Source organism: Mastigoproctus giganteus, chromosome 12 (assembly GCF_048544385.1).
Source record: "Mastigoproctus giganteus isolate SK-2022 chromosome 12, ASM4854438v1, whole genome shotgun sequence".
Classification (NCBI taxonomy): domain Eukaryota; kingdom Metazoa; phylum Arthropoda; class Arachnida; order Uropygi; family Thelyphonidae; genus Mastigoproctus; species Mastigoproctus giganteus.
Genome location: NC_143586.1, coordinates 11,210,785 through 11,236,831, shown reverse-complemented (window position 1 = coordinate 11,236,831; position 26,047 = coordinate 11,210,785). Strand labels below are relative to the sequence as shown.

Sequence of the window (26,047 nt, the reverse complement as noted above, 5' to 3'; positions counted from 1 at the left end):
TTTCTAAATTATTTTAGAGTTTCTACTGCAATATTTTTATTCTTGTTACCCTTCTCTTCCTTCCCTGTTTGCTTGATTTAGGTTTAATTTCGACTTTCGCTCTTGTCTTGCCATACTGCTGGCATTATTTTATTTTAACTCTCATTCTAATTTATTTGTATGGTTATATTTCAAGCATCATGTAGAGGAATATGCTTTTTGCTGCCTCTGATGTATGCTGTACCATTTTTATTTTATTTTTTTATTTTAAATTTTATTATATAAAAATTCCATTTCCAACTATTTTAAATGCTATTCAAATATATGTATAATTATATATATATGTGTGTGTACAAAAGTAGAAAATGAGTGAAAAAACAAAGACAGAAGTGGAAAAGGATGATACATTGTAGGAATATGTGTGAAAAAGTTGAGAAAAGAAAAGAAAAAGGAAATGGGGGAAGACAAAACAGAAAGATGAGAGGAGGTAGTATAGTTACATATTGAAAAAGTAAAAAGCATAATAATAGAAAATAAGAAATAATACATTAATAAATGTAGATTTATTAATGTAAATTTTACATTCTAAAATGTCTAATATTAAGCTTTTACCTCTATCGTCTGCATTAAACCAGCACTGAAGAACCAATCTGTCAGGAAAATATACCCTTAATATAGTCTTCTTGGAGAAATTTACTGCCTGCTGTTGAGCATTTCTTTGTGCTGATGTTTCTAGAGGACGATCTTCTAGAGCTACCCTAAAACAAATTTGCACAGATAATTATAAAATAATTATAATTATTTAATATCACATTCAAATTACCATTATACACATGCTAGCTATTGCTAATTTATTGCAAAATTTAAGATTTTCTTATAATCTTTTGTAATTATAATCTTGTGATGGTTTCCTTTTAAAAATTTGCTTGATTAATCAAAAAGCAGAAACTGTTTAAGTTTGGGGTATAAAATTTACTCAATCCAACCAATTATGGTATGAGTTTTTATTTCCTTTTTTTCAATTAGCTAGTGCAATTATGAATGTAGTATTTTCTTTTTCTAGTGATTATAGTGACTGGCCATTACAAAAAAATTAAAGAATAATATTCAAATTATAAAAACTCCTAAAGTTAGGTGTATGAAAATAATGAACAGCAACTTAGGTATGGTTTTTAGTTACTAGCATTATGAATATGATATTTTTTATAGATAATTATTACTTATGGAAAAATAATTAAAAATGGTTATATGGGCTGCATTATCAGCTCTCTGAGAATGGAGTATATAAACAATCCGTACAATCCATTTCTGAATGTTCTGAGAAGTGCTTGTTATTATGATTTGAAATGAATTTAGGGCACTCATATAGCTATGATACTATATTCTCTCTAGCTTTTGGCATTTCAAGTCTAATTTCATCTACAGCAGTAGAGACAGTATCCAAAATTTCTTATAGTGCAATTTTTTCTTTTTTAGTTGCCTCTTCAGCTCTCCCACAGTAATTCTTTCCTTATATTAGCATTATAATGAAGGGGATGAACCATACTGATGCACTGGACACGAATGGCAAAACTGCAGATAATCCTGTAGAGGTTGCAAACAAACTGAATTAATATTTTGCATCTATATTCATACTGAAGTTTTTAGGGGTGGGATTACCAGAAGTGTACCTAAAATGAGAGTTAAAGGAAGTTGTGGTAACTGAAAGGAAGCTAGAAGGGAAACTATTGAATCTAAAAGTAAATAAGGCACCTCAGCTTGTTTCAATCTATCCAATTATATTAAAAGAAGCAGCAAAAGAGGTAAGCAAATCTTTATCTATAATTATGAGAGCATTTTTAGATTTCATGAAAGCCTCTTCAGACTGAAAATGTGCAAATGTCTCTCCTATTCACAAAGAAGGGAGCAAAAGGCAGAGTAATTAGACTTTAAAGTTTAACTTCTCTACCAGGGAAAATAATGGAGTCAGTGCTTACAGAAGTCAGGCAAGTTCATCTTGATGGAAATGTAGTTATACTACAATCACACTTGTTAAGGGGAGACTTGTCTGACTAACTTGATTAGTTAATGAAGTAGTCACAAAGGAACTGAATGCAAAAACATTTTTTTAATCCAGTTAGATTTCAGCAAAGCTTTTAATACTATTCCCATGAAAACAATTGTTGTGCAAATTGGAGGAGTGTAGCATTAAGGGCAAGTTACTGCTATGGATAAAGAGACAGCTAGCAGGAGAAAAGTTTAACAATGGTCACTGCTCTTCACGGATTAATTTTATGAGTGGGAGCCCTTCGGAGTTCAGTGTTGGAACCACTTACTATTTTCAATATTTATTAATGATACTGATGTAGGCATATCAAGATTAATGTGTAAGTTTGCTGATGATACTGTAAAAAAAAAATAAAAAAATTGTTTTAACATGTTCTCCATGAATTTAAATGAGTAAATTCTGAACAAACGTTTTACATATCATTCAGTCTTCTCCTTTTCATAAATGCCAATGTTAATGGACTCAGGAGTTCTAACAAAAACTGATTGAAAGCAGGTTTCACCAGACAACTGTCAGTGCTCAACTTTTCCTTTGTATGACATTGAATAAAACACAAGATGCATTTATAAAACATACATGTTAAATATAATCTTGAATCCTTCTTGGCGCCTCCGTAGTCAGGTGGGAAGGAGCAGCAGTGCGTTGCACACGCTTCTTGATTAGATCGGGGTTCAAGCCCATTACCACCAAATACGGAGGATGCGGAAAGGTCAGGGAATGACCACCGCATATCCCGGAGCAATATGGCCTTAGTTGCTAATGCTCCTAAAAACCAAAAAACAAAAAAAAAACAAAAAACGAATCCTTCTATGTACATTTCAGCTTTAGTAAAAGAATAAGATAAGTTTACCTCAATATGATACACAGAACACTTCCATATGATACTCTCCAGAAATTAAAATGAGGCGTGCCTCCGTAGCCAGGTGGGAAGGAGCAGCAGTGCGTAGCACACGCTTCTTGATTAGACCGGGGTTCGAGCCCGTCACCACCAAATACGGAGGATGCGGAAAGGTCAGGGAATGACCACCGCATATCCTCGGAGCAATATGGCCTTAGTTGCTAATGCTCCTAAAAACCAAATAACAAACAAACAAACAAACAAACAATTAAAATGAAAACAATTAAAAAACTGAAAATCTTACATTACAGTAAGAAATAATTAACAACAATGAAAAATCAAATGAATGTAATTAAAAATTAAGTAAAAAATTAATTTTCTTTAGCAAGGAAAATCGTTTTGCAATTTTTTTCGTTAAATTAATTTTTTAATTAATTTTTAATTGCGTTCATTTGATTTTTAATTATTGTTAATTATTTCTTACTGTAATGTACGATTTTTGATTTTTTATTGTTTTCGTTTTAATTTCTGAACAGTATCATACAGAAGTGTTCTACGTATCATATTGAGGTAAACTTCTCTTATTCTTTTACAAATATTGATATCAAAGTAGAATGTATTGAGCATTATAGCTCTGGTTCCTACTATCAATTTCAGCTTTAGACAAATTTCAAACAACTTGCCTTTATAATGGAAACAAAGTAAATTTGGTTTAAAGTTTAATCATCAAGCATTAATTCATTCAAATGCTTTCAATTAGAGCTATTTAGCCTAAGACATATACCTTTCTTTCTTGTCATGATTTGGAAAGCTCGTATAATCCTTCTGGACAAATGCAGTTGCACCTTTAAATCACCTTTTCCACTTTTTTGTTTAGCATGTAAAGCTCTATGTAATAACAGTCTGTTAGTTTTAACTGTGTTCGGTAATTAATGTTTTTGGTCATTTATAAATAATCTAACAATCTAAAATCTTTCTTTATGTCTTATGCAACTAGAACATTACAACTAGAACAATACTGATTTCATTATGAACATGTTTTTTAAGTGTCAGAACTTAGATTAGAATTATAAAGCACATATAATTTAATCAATAGACCATATAATATTTTACTTCTCTATTGCCAGTGGAAACACTTCTTTTTTTTTCTGTGGTGTTCACGTGACAAATTAATAGAAGCAATGGGCAAATGATTGGTCCACAACCTTGTACCAAATGATTGGTCCAAGGTTGTGGATTTTTTTTTTTTGTAACTTATGCCATATAAGTATGCTTTCTTGCATTTTGTGTAAGTATTAGTATAAGTAGTGGCTAATATCCTCTGTTGTTAAAAATTCTGATATTATCTTATCAAGTTTTAAACCACAAAAAAAAAAAAAATAAATAAATAATACCTTTTCTTCCTGAGATCCTCTATCAAGTATTTAGCATCATCAAGTGTAAGATCAAAAAATTCATCGGGAACATCCACTAAAATCAAGGAAAAATCATTATACAGGCATGAAAATGAAGAGGGTTTCACATGTAATATTCACATTTACTGATAACGCTTTGAGCGTAGAGATTTAGTTTATTCCCAAATTACAAATTAAAAAGAAGGGTGGATTTGTAATTAAGTTTAAAAGAAAACAAAATTGTGTAGAGAATCACGGGTGAATTTTTAAAAAAGAACTAAAACTATATTTTATGTTTATCCTCAAATGGGAGTGGTGTGTTTTTTTTTTTTTTTTTTTTTTTTGGCTGATGCTGAATAAGCTTGCTTTCTTGCATCATATGCCTCTACTAATGGCTAATACTAATGCTTTTACATGAAATGATCTGGGAAGTGGGAGAAAGGGGAGAATTATTATCAGACTGCAACAGTCATTCCACCTACCAGCTGGAATGACTGTTGCAGTGTGAGTGCGTGTATACCCTGAGTGAATGTTCGACAAATGCCTTTGTTATTTTAATTTCTTAAATTTTTTTTCCACTAATCGTTTGAAAAGTTGAAAAGTCCCCAAGAGTAGATTGAAAAAAGGCAGGATGTGAGTTCACATCCTGCCTTTTTTCAATCATCCTGTTGAAAAAAGGCAGGATGTTTCATCCTGCCTTTTACTGAGCTCATCAGTCAATTCAAGAATGATCCCCTTAGACTACGAAAGTACTAATGGCTCCCCAATCTCTGAGGGGAGAAGTTAAAGAGATGATAAGAAACTATAGATACACAGGGAGTTTAATTTCGGTGACAGGAAAGGTCAAGGTCATGGCACCTTGGTTAAGAACACCATACATGACCACCTTGACAGAAATGGAATCTTAAAGGGATCGCTGCACAAGTTTGTGAAGGCAAAGTCTTGCCTGACCAGTAATTCTTACAATTCTTATTCTGAGGATAAAGAAATCTAGGGAAACGTCTGCCAGCTAGAACTGACTACTGAAGTGTGCAGGACAGTAGAGTCATCATTATCAAGTGTCATCGTTCCGCTATTCCACGGGTCGACATATGAAGCCCTCGCCACCATGCCCTGTCGTTGATTTCATTCCAGTTTCCTTCTCTCTTAATGACATCAATCTTTATCATGTCCTGCCACCTCATTCTTGGTCTCCTCCTTGATCTTTTGTCCTTTTGTAATTGTAAATCAAACATTCTTCTTGGTACATGTCTCTCGTTCATACTCTTGATATAAGGTAAAATATCCAAAACAAGAAAAATCTAGGATTTTTTTCCTCTCCCCAACCCCTTCAATGAGGCTAGGGATCCCTTACACTGGTTAACACCAACATTAATAGCACATGGGCATATATTCTTAAATGGTTTTTATTCAAGTGTATCCCACCTTTAGAAAGGCAATCCCTTCTGTCAACAAATGCAGGCCATGCTGGGGGAAAAACTGCATAGCTAGGAAAAATTGTGCACCTGTCCATCTGGCAACTATAGACAAAAAAAATACTTAGTATTAGTAGTGGCAAATGATGCAAAGAAACAAGTTTAAACAGTATCAGTCAAAAGAAAAAAAAAAAAAAAAAAAAAACATTATCCACTTCATCTGTGTCTATCTGTATAAAAATTTCAGCAATTCTTCCTTAAATTTCATAAAACTGCCCACTTCCACAACACTAGATGAAGGTTTGTTCCAACAACAAATTACTTTTTGGCTCAAAGCACTTTACACACCTCTATCCTGCACCCAACCTTTTTAAATTTATGCCATCTTTTGTGTGTTTCCCCAGAGAAAGCAATGATGCCACCATCATTTAGTTCAACCAATTTAAAGACAACATTTATAAAGTCTCCTCACAGATGCAATTTGCAAAACCGAAGTATTTCGTGGTAAGGGTATCCTTTTGTCTCCTTTAATAATCTAGTTGCTTTTCTCTGCATGAGTTCCAACAGCTCCACATTCTTCCAAAAATGAGGATTCCAGCCGTGTAAAGATGCAGCCTAACCATTGCCTTATATCATGGAATAATCACCTCCTTGTCCCTGCTGGCAAAATTCCTGTATATCGCTGAATGAACACCATGATCTATCCTAGCAGACTTTCTATACTGCTCAGAAAACTTTATGTCAGACTGTAACAATGGGATTCCTCCTGCCCATACACAGTACCTTGCATTTATCAATAAACTTCAGTTATCACATTTAAGCCCATCTGCCTAATTTTTCTAGGTCCTACTGCAGTAGCATGACTTGATTCCTGTAAATTAATTACTATAATTAATAACCACTCATACCACGTGAAATTAATAATATAGTTTATTAAGCTTATAGCCCAATCCACTATACATAAAACCTAATGTGCATACTGAGCATGCGCATCAGTGTCTGAAAGCATCAGCAAGCAGGAGTCTGACAGCAGCATCGTCTGATAATGGGTATTGGTAAGATGCCTGAAACATCACCTTAAATGTATAGTGGATTGGGCTATAAGCTTAATAAGCTATATTATATATTTCACATGGTATAAGAGTAATTATTAATTATAGTCATTAATTTTTATGGAATACAACCATATAATGTCCTTCCCTAACTATAATGATTCCTGCAATTAATCACCCTGCCAACCTTTGTATCATCTGCCAAGACATTAAGACTGATATGCCTTTATTGTTAACATTAATAAATATTGAAAACAGCAAGCAGCCCAGCACAAGGAACTCCATAATGATATTAGTTCAAGATGATCAGAGCACATTTATAACTACCTACCTAACCTGTCCCATATGTCACATTGCTCCAATTTGTACAGCAGTGTTCCATGTGGAATAATATCAACATCATCATCCAGTTGACCTTTGAATTTCTCTGAGCTGTCAGCCATAACTGCTTGTATTGGTAATCTGATCCAGTAATCAACAGTCTAAGCCTCTTCCCCCAAAATACAAATTTATGGTCCCTTATAATGGAATCTTTTAACAGTGAAAAATTCACTTTCACTCATTTTAATATCATCTCTCAGAGCCTTGACTTCAATCAGGTACCCTCTAAGCTGTGTGTGGTTGCCAAGCTCTAACCGACATAACTGGTCTTTTAGGTGAGGTCTCCCATACTTGGGCCAAATATTCCAAGTGCAGTCTTACAACTGCCTTATACAGTGGGATTATTACCTCATTGTCTCTACAGACTATTGTTTGATAAATCAAGAGAACACCATTTATGAAAATCAAAAACAATACTGCTTCACGAACAATCCTTGATGGCCCAATTCTGCATTGCACCAATATGAAATATTCATTAATCACAACCCTCTGCGTCATGTGCAGCAATCTACCTTAAAATCTTGCCAACATATTCCAGCTTAACCTATCACGAGGGACTGAGTCAAATGCCATGCTGAAATCAAAATAAACTATGTTGAAATTATTCCCTTCATTCGGCTCATGAGTGTCAAAATAGCTAAACAGGTTAGTTAAACATTATTTTCCCTTAACAAAACCATGTTGTGTTTTTCTGAATGCCATTTCTATCTAAACAACTCTGCACTACACCCTTAATCACTGCCTACAAGATTTTCACAATCACTGAAGTCAAAACAACTGGTTTATAGTTACCCATTTAACACTTAGAACTCACTTAATGTACTGATATACTCTACCACTTCTTCAATCCAAAAAAATTGTTCCTGAGCCCAATTATGCTCTCATATTAAACTTAATGGTTAAATTCACTCTCTGGTAGGCTCCCTCAAAATTACTGGATATATTATTATTTTGGATTATTACATTACACAGAGCAAAACGGAGACAGAATAAGTAATAACAAGTTTAATATTAATTGGAAAAACACACATATATTAAATTAAATATATACAAAAAAAAAAAAAAAAAAAGCTTTCAGTTAGTTTGCTAACCTTCATCAGTCAAACTAACAGTTAAGGGTGTGGAACATGAGGGCATGTACTGCGTGATGTGATGGTTAATTGTTGGATGTTGAAACTTGTGGCTGTGATGCATGTTGCCAACGTTTGTCATTCATCAGAATGGTTGCTTCAATGATAGGGTGGACACGACATCTACTGTTCCTGTTGACTGAGGTATTAGAGCATGATATGTTCAGCAACCAAGCGCGTCGCCGGTAGTGGGGAGACCTATCTACAATCATGGCATCGTGGTGTGGGTCAATGTTGTGGTGGGTTAACCAGAAGTGTTCGGCAATGGCCGAGTGTTCTATGTCCGCTAAGCGGATGGCTCTTCCGTGTTCTGAAAGACGTTTCCCGAGCCGTCTCCCAGTTTCCCTAATGTCTACCACATCTCTTGCCATGACAGCAGCCAGTGCAGTCAGGGCAAGAGATGCGGTAGAATAGAACACTTTGTAGTAAGGTGGGAACTGGTGTTTTCACTTTAGAGATGAGGGATCGTAACTTTATGCCTGGGTGTTGTACGCATTTTATCCCATGTGATTTTAGGACTCTAGAGACCTGTTGTGATAGGTTTGGGTAGTATGGGATAAAGGCACTCGCGGTTGAGTCATTACCTTGGACTTTCCTGTTGGTCGCTACATGGTCATGTGTTTGTAGGTCACACCTGTCAAGGGTACTGGTGGGATAGCCACACCTTGCAAGATCCGCCTTGATTTTAGCAATCTCGGTGCGCCTCTCATCTACAGAACTAGAGTGGGTCCAGGCCCGGGTTAACAAGGTTCATGCAGTTGCAAGAAGATGGCTGCATGCGTGTGCTGACAGGAAGTTGGTAAATTGGCCAGCACACATTGGTTTATGATAAACAGTTGTCTTCAAGCGCATGCTCTCACGTCGGACATGGGTGTCTAAGTATGGTATTTATTGTCCGATTCTAGCTCGATGGTGAATTTTATGAAAGGCGAGAGAGAATTAAGGTGCTCTAAGAGTCGGTCAACCAAATTTCTGGGGCTAACCACAAAACACATCATCCATGTAGTGACACCAAAAGGTAATGTGATCTGGTACATTCATAAATGCACGACCCTCTAATTCTTCCATTGCGATATTTGATATGACTGAACCCATGGCCGTGAATTGCACCTGTTGGTAAATGAAGTCGTTGAACATAATTGCACCACCTGTTAAGCACAGTCTGAGGAGGTGGAGATATCATCTGGTGTTAGTTCTGTTCTGCTGCCAAGGGTTCGGTCGTTATCCAAGAGTTCCTTTGCACATGTGATGGCAAGTTCCAATGGAGGTGAAAAGTGACACTACATCAAATGATGACATGATTTGACCTTCTGAGATGGATAGGGTTCGGATACATTCTATAAATTCACAACTGTTGGAGACGGTGTTGGTGGTTGCCTACTAGGGGAGAAAGGAGCCCGAGACAAACTTCTCTAATTCATAACTAGGCGAGCCACAACAGGAGACAATGGATCTTAACAGTATACCTTCTTTGTGAATCTTCAGTAGTCCTTAGAACTGTGGAATCTGGCAGCTGGAAGCATGGAGGCAATTATGTGTGGATTCTGTTTAAACCAAATCTTGATGAGGATGTTCACTTTCGACTCCCATCGTTCCAAGACTTTGATGGGAGGAATGGTTACGGGTTGATAAACAGAAGTATCCTGTAGGAGCAGCAGGGCTTTCGTCTCGTAATCTGTGTGATTTATTATGACTGTCCGACGTCCTTTATCTGCCGGTAGGATGACGATGGACGAGTCGTGTTTCAATGCTTTAAAGGTGGAAATCTGTTTGTGTTGAGACTGGAAGAAGCAGGGCAAGCATGATGCAAAATTGCTGCAGTTTTTAGGCGAATTGTGTTTGCCACTTCTTCAGGGAAACGTGTTAAACAGGCTTCTACGCCTAAAGCAATATCAGTGATTCGTGGGTTTCTTGGGAGAACAGCAAATTTCATACCCAGAGTCAACAGATCTACTTATTGTGTAGATAACTGTTTGTTGCTTAAGTTCAATACAAATTGTGTGCAATTTGTGGAAGCAGTACTATGCCGATGAAGCGGTGCTATCCCACACTACCCAAACCTATCACAACAGGATTCTAGGGTCCTAAAATCACATGGGATAAAATGCGTACAACACCCAGGCAGAAAGTTACGATCCCTCATCTCTAAAGTGAAAACACCAGTTCCCACCTTACTACAAAGTGTTCTATTCTACCGCATCTCTTGCCCTGACTGCACTGGCTGCTGTCATGGCAAGAGATGTGGTAGACATTGGAGAAACCGGGAGATGGCTCGGAAAATGTCTTTCGGAACATGAAAGAGCCATCCGCTTAGCGGACATAGAACACTCGGCCATTGCCGAACACTTCTGGTTAAGCCACCACGACATTGACCCACACCACTACGCCATGATTGTAGATAGGTCCCGCCACTACCAGGAGCGTGCCTGGTTGGAGTCACTGAACATCACATGCTCTAATACCTCAGTCAACAGGAGCAGTGGATGTCGTTTCCACCCTATCACTGAAGCAACCGTTTTGATGAATGACAAACGTTGGCAACATGCGTCACAGCCACAGGCTTCGACATCCAACAATTAACCATCACATCACGCAGTACATGATTGGAGTACACGCCCTCATGTTTCACACTTTTAACTGTCAGTTTGACTGATGAAGGTTAGCAAACTAACCGAAAGCTTTTGTATGTATTTAATTTAATATATGTGTGTTTTTCCAATTAATATTAAACTTGTCATTACTTATTCTGTCTCTATTTCACTCTGTGTAACATAATAATCCAAAATAAAAATAATGAATCCAGAGTGCACAGGCCTTTTTAATCATATTCTTACTGGATATATGCCATCAATAGGAGCCTTATTTGTTTTTAGGAATGAAAGTTTTTTGCAATCAACAATTATCTGTAATTTTGAAATCACTAATTTCATATATATGAGCCTCATTCATATGGCCTCTTCCCACCATGAAGAATCTTTGATCAGTAACTATTAATGCGAAGTACGTATTCAATTAATCAGCAACAAAAGACCTAAGACTTTCCTATATCCAATACACAAGCTTCCAATCTAATTCATTTTCTTCTTCTTCTTCTTCTTCTTCTTCTTTGTATTCACATAGAAAAAACTCCTCGTTTTTGTTCTTTGCTCTCTCTCTCTCTCTCTCTCTCTCTCTCTCTCTCTCTCTCTCTCTCTCTCTCTCTCTCAGCCAGTGCTTTGTCATACCTAGCCTCTGCTGCCCTTACCTTTTCTGTGGTACTATTACAGATCAACTTGTTGCTGTTGTAGGATTCAGTACTTTTCATTGTGCTGTAACTTTCCCTGCTATCTTTCTCTGCTCTATTAGACAGGCCAGTAATAATTATATGCAAAATTGTTTTAAATGTAATGATATAATTTTAATCAGCTTGGTCTGTCTGTGCTTGTTAAAAGGGAAGACTTTTTATAGGAATGGGATACACCAAAATAGCGGGTACATGGAAAAATATTTGCTGATGTTATCAAGGCATTGTTAGGTGGGTTGGAAAACTGCCAGCTTGGATGGGAAACACTGACTAATAGTTTTTACAACAAAGGTGAAACTAACTCTTACATTGCTGCTATTGGGACACAATAGCAGCAATGTAAGAGTTAGTTTCACCTAGCCAGGAAAACAAGACATGGGGGATTACAATGCCTGTGGGTAACCATCATAAGACAAGCAATTACATGGAATGTGTTAAGGTTACTAGGAGTCAAAACAAGTGCACCTATACTTGTACACTAATGCTGAGAGTACAGTAAATAAAATTGAGGAATATGAAGTATTAGTTAATTCATCAAATGCAGACATTGCATTGATATCAGAAACAGTGCAACTGAGACACAAGGGCATGGGCAGTTGAAACTGGAGAGTACAACATTTACAGAAAGAACAGACAGGACAGAAGGAGGGGTTATGCTCTTGGTTAAGAAGTACACACAGATTTTAAGGCAGTGCATTTCATTGATATAGGTGGACAGTGTAAAGCTGAATCAGTTTAGTGCAAAATGAGCACTCAAAAAACAAACATAAAGGTATAGAGATACATTAATGTCAAATGATTGTGATCAGTATAATGAAGGGCTATATAGAAAAACAGAGTGGGCCCGGTAAATCAGAATGTCTTATAATGGGGACTTAGAAACTGTCCTGATACTGACTGGAACTAATGAGCTGGTCACTCTCACCATAGTAGAACCTTTCTGTATTTACTGGATGACTGTTTCCTCTACCAGCATCTTACAGAGGCAAGAAAGGAAAGCAATACTCTTGATCTGATTATCAGAATTGACACTTCATGCATTAACAATCTACAGATAAAAGAATCACTAGGTGGCAGTGATCACAGTGTATTGATTTGAGATTTAAATAAAATTATAACTACTCAAAGGTAAAGAGAAGGGATTTTCTTTCATAAAAGTGATTACAGGCTTAGTGTCAAAGTTTGCAGATCATACAAAGGTTGGCAGGGTTGTTAATGACAGTAATGGCAGTGTGCTACTGAAACAGGATGTAGAAAATTTGGCCATATGGGCTGAATAGTGGCAACTAAAGTTTAATTGACAAATGCAAAGTACTGCACATGGGTAGAAGTAACCCCAGAGGAACATACCAACTGTGTGGTACTACACTTAGGGTGGTAGAAAATGAAAAAGACTTGGGAGTAACTGTGCAGTCAGATATGAAGTTTTCTGAGCAATGCAGACATCTGCAAGAGCAAGGTCATGGGGTTTTGTCAATGATATACAGGAATTTTGCTAGGAAGAAAAAAAAAGGTGATTATTCCTTTGTATAAAGCAATGGTCAGGCCATGCCTTGAGTACTGCGTACAGGTCAGGAGCCCTCATTTTAGGAAGAATTTAGATTTGCTTGAGCGTGTACAGAGAAAGGAAGCAAGATTGGTGAGGCAATGAAGGGATCCTCTTACCAAGAGCAGCTTAAGTTCTGCAAATTGCAGCGGCTGGAGACTAGGTACCTGCGAGGTGATCTGTTTGAGGTGTATAAGGCCTTGAATGGGTTGAGCACGCTGAATTCTGATGAGATTGTTCCACTTGCTCAGATTACGAACCTAAGGGGGCATGAATTCAAACTGAGGAAAGACAGTTGCAGAATAGATGTGCAGAAATTTGCCATTAGCCAGCGGGTGGTTAATCGCTGGAACAAAGTTCCATTTGTCGTTGTGGAAGTTGATAGTTTAAATAAATTCAAGGAGGAACTGGACAAACTTTTAGAGGAAATGGTTGTGTGAATTTTTTTTTTTTTTTTTTTTGGCCGATGCTACATAAGCTCGCTTTCTTGCATTACATGCCTCTATTACTATTACAGCAGTTGTAGCAATTTTTAAATTCCTGTCAGTGGGGCCAACTCATGATGTTATTACCAAATACAAATTTTAAATGGGAAGCATTCAGGGAAGTAGCTGTAGAAGCTGCCAAGGTCTTCATGCCAACTAAATGATACTGTTAATGGTTTACACCAAAATGGACTGATGACTAGTGACAGAATAAAAATGCATGGGATGATTATGCATTATCAGTGAACACAGACACCTACAGTAAATATAAAGTAATTTGCAATCAAGTCACAAAGGGGACTGTAAGGCTAATCAGGTGAAGGCAGATTATGAGAATTCTTTGGCTAAGAATTCAAAGATGCCGACCGGGCTAGCCGGGTGGGTAAGGGCTTGGATCAGAGTACAAAATACAAAAACCTTGGGAAGTGCAATATAGCCACAGAAGATGATGTGCCAACAACTAACAAAAAAAAAAAAAAAAAAAAAATTCAAAGAAAAGTAACAAAAAATTGAACCACATTGATTCATTCCTTTATGAAATTTATACTATTTAGTTTTAAAAAAATAAGCGCAATAAAGCTCAATCCTTCCTACTTAAGTACTATTTATAAAATATAAAGATCTACCCATACCTTTGACAGGAAAATTCTTCAGCCCGACGCTCACATTAAATTGATCCAATTAATATATTATTTGAAAGAACTAAATTTAAAACGTGATATTATGCTTTAAACATATTGTTAATATATATGGGTTTCTTAAAAACTAATCTTGTATTCAATTTCCATTATCTACTCACTGCCAAAAGGAAGAGCAAAGCATAGCTGATGTACATCAGCCCAACCAAAACTAAACCAACCAGCAATAACAGATTGGAAACTGAAGACAATTGTCAAATTTACTTAAAATATTTTTGACTAAACTCCTTTACAAGGGACTAGGTTATTTCGGTATGATCTGTGCTCACAAGAAGTAAAGTGACACACTTAACAACATCCACTCTCTTATATAATAAAATTCAGTCAAAATTAGCATTGTGTGATGAGATTATTTTTGTTAACCAATGTAAATAGTGCTATTCACACATGCGCATAAAGGTCCACGAGTCCCAAATAGTGTATGGTCTACATACATTCATAAAGTTAGGGTTTAACCTCATTTCTAGTGTTTCGGCTATTAAGGGATTTGTATATTCATATTGTGTATTAATTACTCTTGCCTCATTAAAAAGAAAAACATGGTTCTCATGGATGGCATGAAAGGAAAGTTCAGATGCATCTGTCCTTTTTGCCTTCACGGATGCCTGGTGTTGTTGAATTCGCATCAAAAGAATGTTTTGGGTAGAATCAATGTAAAAACATTCCCCACACGCAATGTTATAGACTATGTTGGTTTGTTCCATGCTAACGATTGTAGTTGTCTTCTTCATCTTCAATACTGTGTGGAGTTTACTTATGGGCTGTGCAACAATTTTAAATTCCATGTTTTTAAAAATATTAATAAATTGTTTATACCACTGTTGTACATAAGGAACCTTAATAAAGTATTTTTGTGTAGTGTTCTCATTAAGTGAAACCAATTCTGATTTTTTTTTTTGATCTGTCTTTGGATACTGTCAATTGTACCTGACGTATATCCCCTGTTCAAAAAACTTGTAGACAGTTCCCTAAGGTCATTATTAAGAGATTCCTGTGTAGAACTGTATCTGTATGCATTATAAAATTGGTTGAAAATGATACTTCTTTTATAAGTAAAAGTGAGATAACTCGAATAATGTAAAAATTTTCCTGTGTTTGTTGGTTTGCAGTATATTTTAAAATGTATGTTGAAGTGTTATTGTACTGTTTTAGCAAGTTATCGAAGAAACAGTACAATAACAGTACAATAACTGAATACAGGAAGAAAGACTATATTACAATGGCAACACTTAAAGAATCTAAAAGCTAGAACCAATAATGTACCCACCCTGTTTGGACAAATTAAATTGCATAAAACAGGGTATCCAATTAGACCTATCGACTCCTACAAAAATTCGGCCTTTGCATCCCTAGCATCATATTTATATGCTATTATAAAACCTTTCATTTCAAAATTCAGTCACTTTTTAATAAATTAAAAGACAAAAAGTTAGATAATGATGAATTGTTTTCCCTAGATGTGGTCTCATTATATACTAATTTAGATGTTAATTATTTGCTCGATACATTATGGGATTTGATTAACAGTGATTCCATAATGTTGAATAAAATCAAGTTACCAAAAACTGAAATATTTTATTTAATCAGATTTCTCATTCAAGCCAATTACACTGATTTTTCAATTGAACATCTACAGACAAATTTTTGGACTTCCGATTTAGCTTGAGTGGCCTTGTCGCGGAAATTTGACTTAACAATACTGAACAATTATATTTAAATGCATATATTCCAGTTTAACATTTTATGGTAGGTACCTAGACGATATCTCTGTTATTTCTCATAGAGATTTCTCATTCAAGCCAATTACACTGATTTTTCAATTGAACATCTACAGACAAATTTTTGGACTTCCGATTTAGCTTGAGTGTCGCGGAAATTTGACTTAACAATACTGAACAATTATATTTAAATGCATATATTCCAGTTTAACATTTTATGGTAGGTACCTAGACGATATCTCTGTTATTTCTCATAAAGATTTCTCATTCAAGCCAATTACACTGATTTTTCAATTGAACATCTACAGACAAATTTTTGGACTTCCGATTTAGCTTGAGTGGCCTTGTCGCGGAAATTTGACTTAACAATACTGAACAATTATATTTAAATGCATATATTCCAGTTTAACATTTTATGGTAGGTACCTAGACGATATCTCTGTTATTTCTCATAGAGATTTCTCATTCAAGCCAATTACACTGATTTTTCAATTGAACATCTACAGACAAATTTTTGGACTTCCGATTTAGCTTGAGAATTAAAATGTTAAACTGGAATTATATTCCAGTTTAACATTTTATGGTAGGTACCTAGACGATATCTCTGTTATTTCTCATAAAGATTTCTCATTCAAGCCAGTTACACTGATTTTTCAATTGAACATCTACAGACAAATTACACTGATTTTTCAATTGAACATCTACAGACAAATTTTTGGACTTCCGATTTAGCTTGAGTGGCCTTGTCGCGGAAATTTGACTTAACAATACTGAACAATTATATTTAAATGCATATATTCCAGTTTAACATTTTATGGTAGGTACCTAGACGATATCTCTGTTATTTCTCATAAAGATATTGTAATTAATCTCATGGATTCTTTAAACAAAAATTCATAAGAGACTTAAATTCACTTTAGAAGAGGAGAAACTGGGAGAGAAATCTATAAATTTTCTTAACTTTATGTTAACAAGAGTCAACGGTAATAGTTATAGTAATAGCGGCATGTGATGCAAGAAAGCAAGCTTATGAGTTTATGTAGCATCAGCCAAAAGAAAAAAAAAAATCACACAACCATTCCCTCTAAATGTTTGTCTGATTCCTCCTTGAATTTATTTAAGCTATCAACTTCCACAACAACAGAGGGAAGTTTGTTGCAGCAATTAACCACCCACTGGTTAAAGGCAAAATTCCACACATCTAGAATACAACTGTCTTTCCTCAATTTGAATTTATGCCCCCTTAGGTTCATAATCTGAGCAAATGGAAGAATCCCATCAGAATTCAGCTTGCTCAACACATTCAAGGCCTTATACACCTCAAACAGATCACCTCGCAAGTGCCCAGTCTACAGCTGCTGCAATTTGCAGAACTTAAGCCTCTCTTGGTAAAAGGATCCCTTCGTTCCCCGCACCAATCTTGCTGCCCTTCTCTGTACACGCTCAAGCAAATCTACATCTTTCCTGTACGCAGTACTCAAGGTGAAGCTGACCATTGCCTTATACAAAGGGATAATCACCTCCTTTTCTCTGCTAGCAAAATTCCTGTATAGCATTGACAAAACCCCATGACCTGCTCTTGCAGAGAGAGAGAGAAGCAAATTTGTACAGAGTGAACAGTTGTTTGGAAGAAAAGCAACGGCAAGAGCGAAAGAGAAAACCAGGTTCTTAGATGCAGAGGAACCAATATTTGTAATGTGCTTGTGCCAAGAGAGATTAGAAGGCAGGGTAATCCCCAAAAGAGATATATCATTTTGCCTAGAAATCAGAGTATCACCAAAGATAGGCATAGGAGCAGAAGAATCCTTTTTGCGAGATATAAGACAAGACTGAGTTTTAGAAAGATTGAAATCTTTCTAAAACTCAGAAAAAAAAAAAAAAAACCTGGAGATCGGCATTTAAGGAAAGCGTAGCGGATATTCGAGAATTTGAAGCTGTTTGAGCAGGGCAAGGTTTCTCAAAATGGAAAGTGGAATGCAATGTGCTATCATCAGCAAAACTATGAATAATATTTCCAGCCAATTGAAGAAGGTCATTAATATACAAGAGGAAAAGAGTGGGGGGGAAAGAACTGAACCTTGGGGGACACCAGAATTAGTGGAGAAGTTAGAAGACAGAGAGCCATCTACCATCACCCTCAATGAGCAGCCAGAGAGAAAATTGGATAACCAATTACAAAAAACAGCTGGAAAACCATAAGATGGAAGCTTATTTAGAAGACCTTTATGCCAAACATGATCGAAAGCCTTTGAGATGTCAAGGACAACTGCTTGTGTTTCACCGAACTTTTCCATTGAATTTGTCCATAAATGGGTAACATAAGCCAGAATATCACCAGTGGATTGACACTGATGGAATCCATACTGGCAATCGATAATCAGATGGAAAGTTTCTAAGTAGTTTAAGAGTTGGCGGTTAATTGATTTCTCCATTACTTTAGAAAGAGTAGAAGTAATTGCAATGGGACGATAATTGGATGGGAGGATTTGTCACCCTTTTTAGGAAATGTCTGGATATGAGGAAATTTCCATGCTGAAGGAAAAACACCTTTGGAATAAGAAAATGAAAAAAGGCAGCAAAGAATAGGAGTAAGTTCAGGAGCGCAGGTTTTGAGAACAAGTGGAGAAATACCATCACGACCTGGAGCTTTCTTAGCATCAAGATTTGTCAAAATCCTTCTGACATCCTTTTGACGAAAGACCACAGGAGACATTGAATGGAGTGTGTGGGGAATGGTGGGAGGTGTTTTACCAAGATCATTAATACATGAGTTGGAAGAAAAATGGGATGCTAACAGGTCAGCTTTATCCTTGGCTGAAGTGACAACAGAACCATATGGGTTTGACAGAGATGGGCAAAAGTTGCGGCCAATGGCTTTGGCAAGAGACCAGGATGCTCAGCTATCATTAGGGCAAGAAGCAAATTTTCTACTCTTAGCCTGTTCAAACTCTAGTTTGGACTGATTAATAACTGCTTTTCAATTGTTATGATCTTTGGTGTAGGCAGAAAATGAAACTGAAGAATTGGTAAGAAGCCAATTACGATATGCAGCATTCTTGCCTTGAACAGCCTTAGTACATTTATTGGAAAACCAAGGTTAAGATAAAGGAAGAGATTTTAAAGTGGAGTGTGGAATAAAGGATTCCATTCCTACAAGAATAATTTCACTGACACGATCTGAGAAAATGTTGACATCAGAAGTTTTGAAATAGTAATCTGACCAAGGAAAAGATTTCTTGCAAGTCATCCCATTCTGAATTCTTGTAATGCCAAACAATACAAGGTTGGGAATAGCCATGAGATAAAGGCACCATTGGAGAAAAGACAGTCACCAAGTTGTGGTCTGAGGTGCCCAAAGGACCACTCATTTCGACCGTGTATTTAGAAGGGTTGTTTGTGAGAAAAAGATAGTGTGTTGGCTGTATGGTTAGGATTGTCCGGTATTCTTGTAGGTAAATGAACAATCTGTGCAGGGTCATTAGTAATTGCAAAAGCCTCAGCATCTCGACCAGCTGGGTCGGTGTAACTAGAAAATGGAAGCCAGCTGGAGTTGTGAACATTAAAATCACCAAGGAAAATTACCTCACTGTTAGGAAAGTTGCACTGGAGAAAGTCAAGTTGCAAAGAGAGGAAGTCAAAGAGCCCCAAGTGATTAGTGGAGTTCGGAGAACAGTAGAGACTACAGATAAATTTGACACAATGAGGTAGAGAGATTTTAAGCCAGAGAAGATCGAAAAGAGGAGATTCCAAATTACCAAGTCTCTGACAGGGAATATCAGAACTGACATATGCATAAGTACCACCTTTCAGGCGAAAGGAATCATACAGCGAATAATTTGAGCAACTGAGATGAGCAGTAGTTGAGTCAACCAATAACTGATATTCTGTCAGAAAAAGTACATGGGGTTTGGCAGACTGCAAGTGGAAATGGACATCATTGAGATTACAACTAAGACCTTGTATATTTGTGAAATGAACCAGGAAGTGTTGGGAGGTTTAGATCTTTTCGCAGATAAGCATACTCTATTAGTTTGACAATTCATGGTGTCAATAGTAAGAAAAAGTGGAGGGGGGACATGCTGTATGAAGTAATGAAGTAAATGTGTGCGTCTCCCCCCCTTCACCTGGTAGGTTCCCCACTGCCAGCTAACATATCCCACCCCCAGAGCGGGATGGGCAGCTGGACCTTCATACCGGATTCGACACTCCTTGGACAAGACACCGACGAAGACACTCTGCGGCTTTGCTGCCAACACGCCATTGGCGATCCGAACTGGGTACTCTAACCTGGTTCCCTTTAAAACCCCATCCCCAGGCAGGGAATGGAGGAGATGGACCTCTGTCTCCTCTCCTCCCTGCCTACCCCCCATATTTCGCCTGGTGGGGCTCGTCTCCACTGACCTCTTTGGGGATGCCTACTCTATCCGTCCCTATTCTTCTATCTGTTTCCTCCCCAGTCTTCAATCTCCCCCCCCTCTCTCTCTCACTAAATTGACCGAGTACACCCCTTAACAATGCCGCCAAATTATAACCAACGTCTAAATTCTACCGGTTTTGTGCAAATCTCTAAGATATCTAACACTATCAGCTTTTATCTAGCGTTACATGTCTAAATTTAATAACATCAAAATCTTGCCCGACCTATTTGGCCTTTAACACATCTCTTTAGTGTTCAACCCTAACCAGCGATTTCCTAACAGCAATCCCATTAAGCATTAATGTCAAATGCATAAACTTTTATTTTATTTTATTTATTTATGTATTTTTTTTTTTTTTTTTTAAATAGGCCCTAGCCACTGAAATCCCAGGAAACTAGGTGGCAGGACCTGCCAGAGCAAATTGTTGTGATACTGGATACACCCGGCTAGCCTCCACGTGGCAGGGTATGGGCAACGTCGGGCCCCACTAGGGGCCTGGCGGCCAATAAGCCGGATAAACAATGGGCACAACATATCACACTGCACAGACACGACCCACACACTTTCAAGTCTCTGGCTTGACAGTGTACTGTCCTCGATACAGCGAAACACACGCGGAGATGGGAGAAATCCCAGGTGCCGTCTGACACGAACATACCTTATACCTTATACCTTATGTATGAAGTAATGAAATTTTTGGATATGGCGTACACATGTTTAGAATACACCCAGATCCTTGACATAACATGGCCTCGACAACGCCCCCCCGCATACACACTACTTGTACTTCCTCCAGTAACTGTCTGGCCGAGTAGAGGTAGCAAGATTATACACTAGCTGATCCAGAAGTTTCCTAAAGAGTTACCAATAGATTCGGTGTACTAACTAGACTAAACATGGGTTCCACCACTTCAAGCCTCCAATAAGCAAAGTGGTGGTATTTCACCGGTTGATGAGAGTCATCTACCACCTAATATTGCCTGGTAACCCTGAGGGGCGGCATTCCTCTATGTGGTGACCCCTGCTTACGTTGGTTCACATCTATGTGGAGGTTATACCCACTACTTGTACTAGGTATACATTGTGAAGGTGGAAGCATCGGATCTGGCTGTCAAAAACTATCTGGACTTCGCCGAAATTGGGTCCACTTGACTTGAATGTCATCCGAATATCAGTTCCATTAGCATTTTAGACTCCCAGGTAGCAAGTACAGCTTGTCTGGCATGTGAGTGTCGGGCTGAAGAATTTTCTTATCAAAAGGTATGGGTAGAACTTTATATTTTAAAAATACCATTTAGTGGATACAAATGACATAACTACAAGATCCTCTTCTGGTTCCTGACAACTGAATAAATATTTTGAAGCTACAAGGAAGATTCACACATGAGGAAGTGTTGAGTAATGGGCATATTGGGAATATGCCAACTTATAGCTGGGAGCCAAGTGATTTTGTGATAACTAAAACAAAAGAAAAATTGGAGCTAAAAATGAATAACAAAAGGGAGAAATGAATAATGCTTATGATTATTATTATTAAGGAAAATAAAAGAGTAATGGAGTCTGATCAAAGAAGTAATGCTGAAACACCATGACATGAATGCAGGTATACAACAATCACAGCAAGAATACATTAAGAGAGACCTTGTTTGACCAATCTCAATAGCTACCATGACCTGGAAAGAATTCTGACATCATATACTTAGATTTTAGTAAAGCTTTTGATACTGTTCCACAGCAGTGTGGCATTAGGCAAATTACTACTATGAATAAAGGGGTGATTGAATGGCAATAGAACAGAAGATGGTTATAAATGGGCACTGCTCTTCTTGGATTAATGTTATTAGTGGAGTCCTTCACAGTTCAGTACTGGGTCCTCTGTTGTTTTCAATATTTATTAATAATATTGATGAAGATATATCAAGTTCACTGTCAAAGTTTGTAGATGAGGTGAAGGGGGTGATCATTAAGAGAAAATCAGGGTATGATGCTGCAACAATTAGGGCCATAAACTGAAGGGTGGCACTGAAGTTTAACACTGGAAGATGCAAAGTAGTGCATATGGGAAGTGTAATCCCAGAATTACAACTATTTGGATGGTACAAAACTTATAGCCTGGCATGAAGTTTTCTGAGCAGTGTAGACAGCTGCTAGGACAGCTCGTGATACAGAGCAATTATTCCAGTAGGGACAAGTAAGAGGAGATTGTCTCATTGTATAATTCAATGGTTAGACTGCATCTTGAGTACTGCATACAAGTCTGGAAGACCCATTTTAGGATGTATGTGGAACTATTTTTAACAGGTGCAAAGAAGAGCAACAAGATTAGTCAAGAACACAAAAGCATACTCTTACTATAAAAGACTTCAGTTCTGCAAACTGCATCATTTGAAACCAGGAACCTGCAAAGGAGATGTGTTTAAAGCCTTAAATGCACTGAGTAAATTAAATGGAGTTGGTAACCTAACTCTTGATCCGACAACACACATAAGGGGACATAAATTTAAATTAAAAAAGTTGGGATTGTCTCATCAATTTAGTTTGGTCAGAGAGGGATACTTACTTACTTTGGAATTTACTTTGGTCAGAGAGAGAGGACTACTAACACAAAAAAAAAAAAAAAAAAAAAAAAGTGTACTGACATTTGTTATGGACTTTGGTAATTATCCATGACAAATGCTATCAGAATTATGTGCAAATTAAGTACACTTAGTGTAATGATTACAAAACAATTAAATAACCACCACAATACGTGCACTTAACAACAATGCAATATTCCAAGTCTCCCTTCCCCATCCAATACAAAACTAGCTATCAGTGTACACAAGAATTTGCTTTATACTCCAGTAACTATGGGGTACAAGGAAGGTTTGTTGTGTTCAACTGATCATAGAGTGACTGCTGAGATCCAGAGACAAGGAAGGCAAGGATGAAACAAACAGTCTTAAATGATTTGGCAAAAGTTGGTGAATTAACAAGTTATTAAGGAATGACTGAAGGATGGAAGAGTACAGGGCTACTTCACTACAGGGAATGACTGCATTAATGATTTTTGTTGCTATGTTAAAGATGCTAACAGCATCTACTAATTAAGACTGATATTATAGTCTTTAATGCTGAGAATGAAAATATGTGGTGATTATCCATATTACAGTAAGTCCCTCGATTAACGAACTCAATTTTTTTGATACCCAAAATCAATTAGTGCAGTGCAAAAATTCGATTAATGCAATAGCTATGATGCAAGTCCATATTTTTCGAACATATATTTAGTCACCGCTTTAATTTCTGGTCTGTTTTTTTCGAAGTGTTAATTCAGTCATCGCTTAAATTTCATATAACTGAAATCTGAAAGAAAATATTTTCTTTGTAAACTGCGAGTTTTCTTATGTATGTATGGTTATCTGCTAAATTAATTTAGCAGATGCCAGACAATCATATAAACTGTTAACAGTACACTTTTTTTTCCCTTAAAGTTTAGCTAATACATAATTTACCCTCAGCTATGAGCAAAAGAAACAGTGAAGTGAAAAGTGATTGTATAAAGAAGAGTCAAATAGTTATTTACTTAAAAGAAAAACTAGAAATAATAAAAAAATAATGAATATGGTGATAGTAGAGTAAAAATAAGATGGGACCATGGGATGGGTGAATCAACAATATGAGCAATTTTGAGCAAAGCAGATGAGTACAAAGAAAAGGTATGGTTGCACCAAGTTCTGAATGTATGCAAACAACTCAAAATAGAAGCCTTACAATGATTGAAATAGAGCAACTTGTCTATTTGGATTGAAGATTGGAACCAAAAATGAATCCCGCTAAGTACCGATATTATTAAATCAAAAGCATTAAGTCTCTTCTTGTCTTTGAAAGAAAAGATCACAGATAATGAAAAAGGAGACAATGAAGAATTTGGTGCCAGTTCTGGATGGTTTGAGAGGTTAAAAAAAGAACCAGGCTTGCATAATATTTGAATCACAGGTGAAGCTGCAAGCACAGATAAAGAGGCAGCTCAAAAATATCCAGACACTTTGAAGGAAATTGTGGAAGGAGGAGGTTATAGTGATCAACAAATATTTAGTGTCGATGAAACTGGATTGTTCTGGAAGCGAATGCCTTCTAAGACTTTCTTGGCTAAAGCAGAAAAATTACAACCTGGTTATAAAGTTGCCAAAGATAGGCTTACACTTTTATTAGGGGGTAATGCTGAGGGAGATTTAAAATTAAAGCCCATGATTGTTTATTGTGCACAGAATCCTAAGGTCTTAAAGGCTTAAATCAAGGATCACTCTCCATAATTTGCTGATCTAACAAGAAAGTGTGGATAACTAAAGCTCTATTTGAAGAATGGTTCACAGGTTATTTTTGCCCAACAGTTGAAAATTATTGCAGAAAAAATAATCTTGATTTTAAAGCTTTATTAATTTTAGACAATGCTCCTGGTCATCCCATTGCTCTTGATTCCTTGTGTGAAAATACCAAAGTGATATTTTGATCACCTAATACAACTTCCTTTCTGCAACCGATGGTTCAAGGGCCTATCCCAACTTTTAAAGCTTACTACTGAGAAGGACTTTCAATTCAAGCAACATCTGGGGAGAATTTAATTTCATTGATAGAATTCTGGAAAAAGTATAGCATCAAAAATGCCCTTGAAAACATTCATCAATTATGGCTTGAACTTGCATCAAGAAATATGAGAGCTGTGTGAAAGCAACTTCTTCCTCTCTGTGCAAATGAATTTAAAGGCTTTCCAAAAGAAATGGAAGGCATTGTTGAAGAAATACCTCACATCGGAATGGACCTTGGTTTTAATGAGTTAGACAACCAAAATATTCAAGAATTAATTGAATCCCATTCTGAAGAACTGAGCAATAGTGATCTTCTATATTTAGATACCCGATGAGCGTATGAAGCTGCCAATGATTGTTAAGGTGATGTAACTCCTACTCACAAGAAAGAGGTCACTTGAAAGGAGTTTGATGAGATTTTTCACACTACTGAAGTTTTTAAGCTGCAATGCTTATATGCTGACTCTGATTTATAATGCAGCAGTCAAATTTGTTGAAAAGCGGTAGAAGCTTTAATTCCTTATCGACAGATGTATGATAAAAGGAAGGAGAATATATAAACTACACTTACTAATTTTTTTTTAAAAAAAAGTAGAATATTTTCCTTTATTTAACTTTTAATTTTTTTTTTTTTTATTGTACTTTTGTAATTATAATTTGTTGAAAAAAATACAGTACTGTATATTTTTGAGAATAAATAAAAAAGTCACAGAGCCAATTACATTATTTTCCATAGGTTATTAAGTTCGATTACTTCATGAGATGCATGAAGTGCACTAATCGAGGGATTGGCGCCTCCATAGCCAGGTGGGCAGGAGCAGCAGTGTATAGCACATGCTTCTTGATTAGACCGGGGTTCGAGCCCATGCCCACCAAATACGGAGGATGCGGAAAGGTCAGGGAATGACCACCGCATATCCCTGGAGCAATATGGCCTTAGTTGCTAATGCTCCTAAAAACCAAATAACAAACAAACAATCGAGAGATTACTGTATTAATTATGTAATGAAACACTCTTGTTCCACATGAATAATTCAAAGTTAGTTCATTAAGTGATTGTTATCTAATTATGCTAAATTTTATACCAAGGTGAAG

The 26,047-nt window shown here is 36.6% G+C and overlaps 1 protein-coding gene across 1 annotated transcript in view; it reads right to left on the bottom strand.

The window, feature by feature from the left end:
- The window catches only part of LOC150076681 (tether containing UBX domain for GLUT4), a 328,877-nt gene that overhangs the window by 114,947 nt on the left and 187,883 nt on the right, over window positions 1-26,047 (bottom strand). Inside the window, exons 8-9 of the mRNA XM_090386552.1 lie at window positions 4,259-4,334; window positions 592-737 (exon numbers count right to left, since the gene is read on the bottom strand). Coding sequence (XP_090242678.1) covers window positions 592-737; window positions 4,259-4,334 — 222 coding nt within the window. The remainder of the gene's footprint in view (window positions 1-591; window positions 738-4,258; window positions 4,335-26,047) is intronic.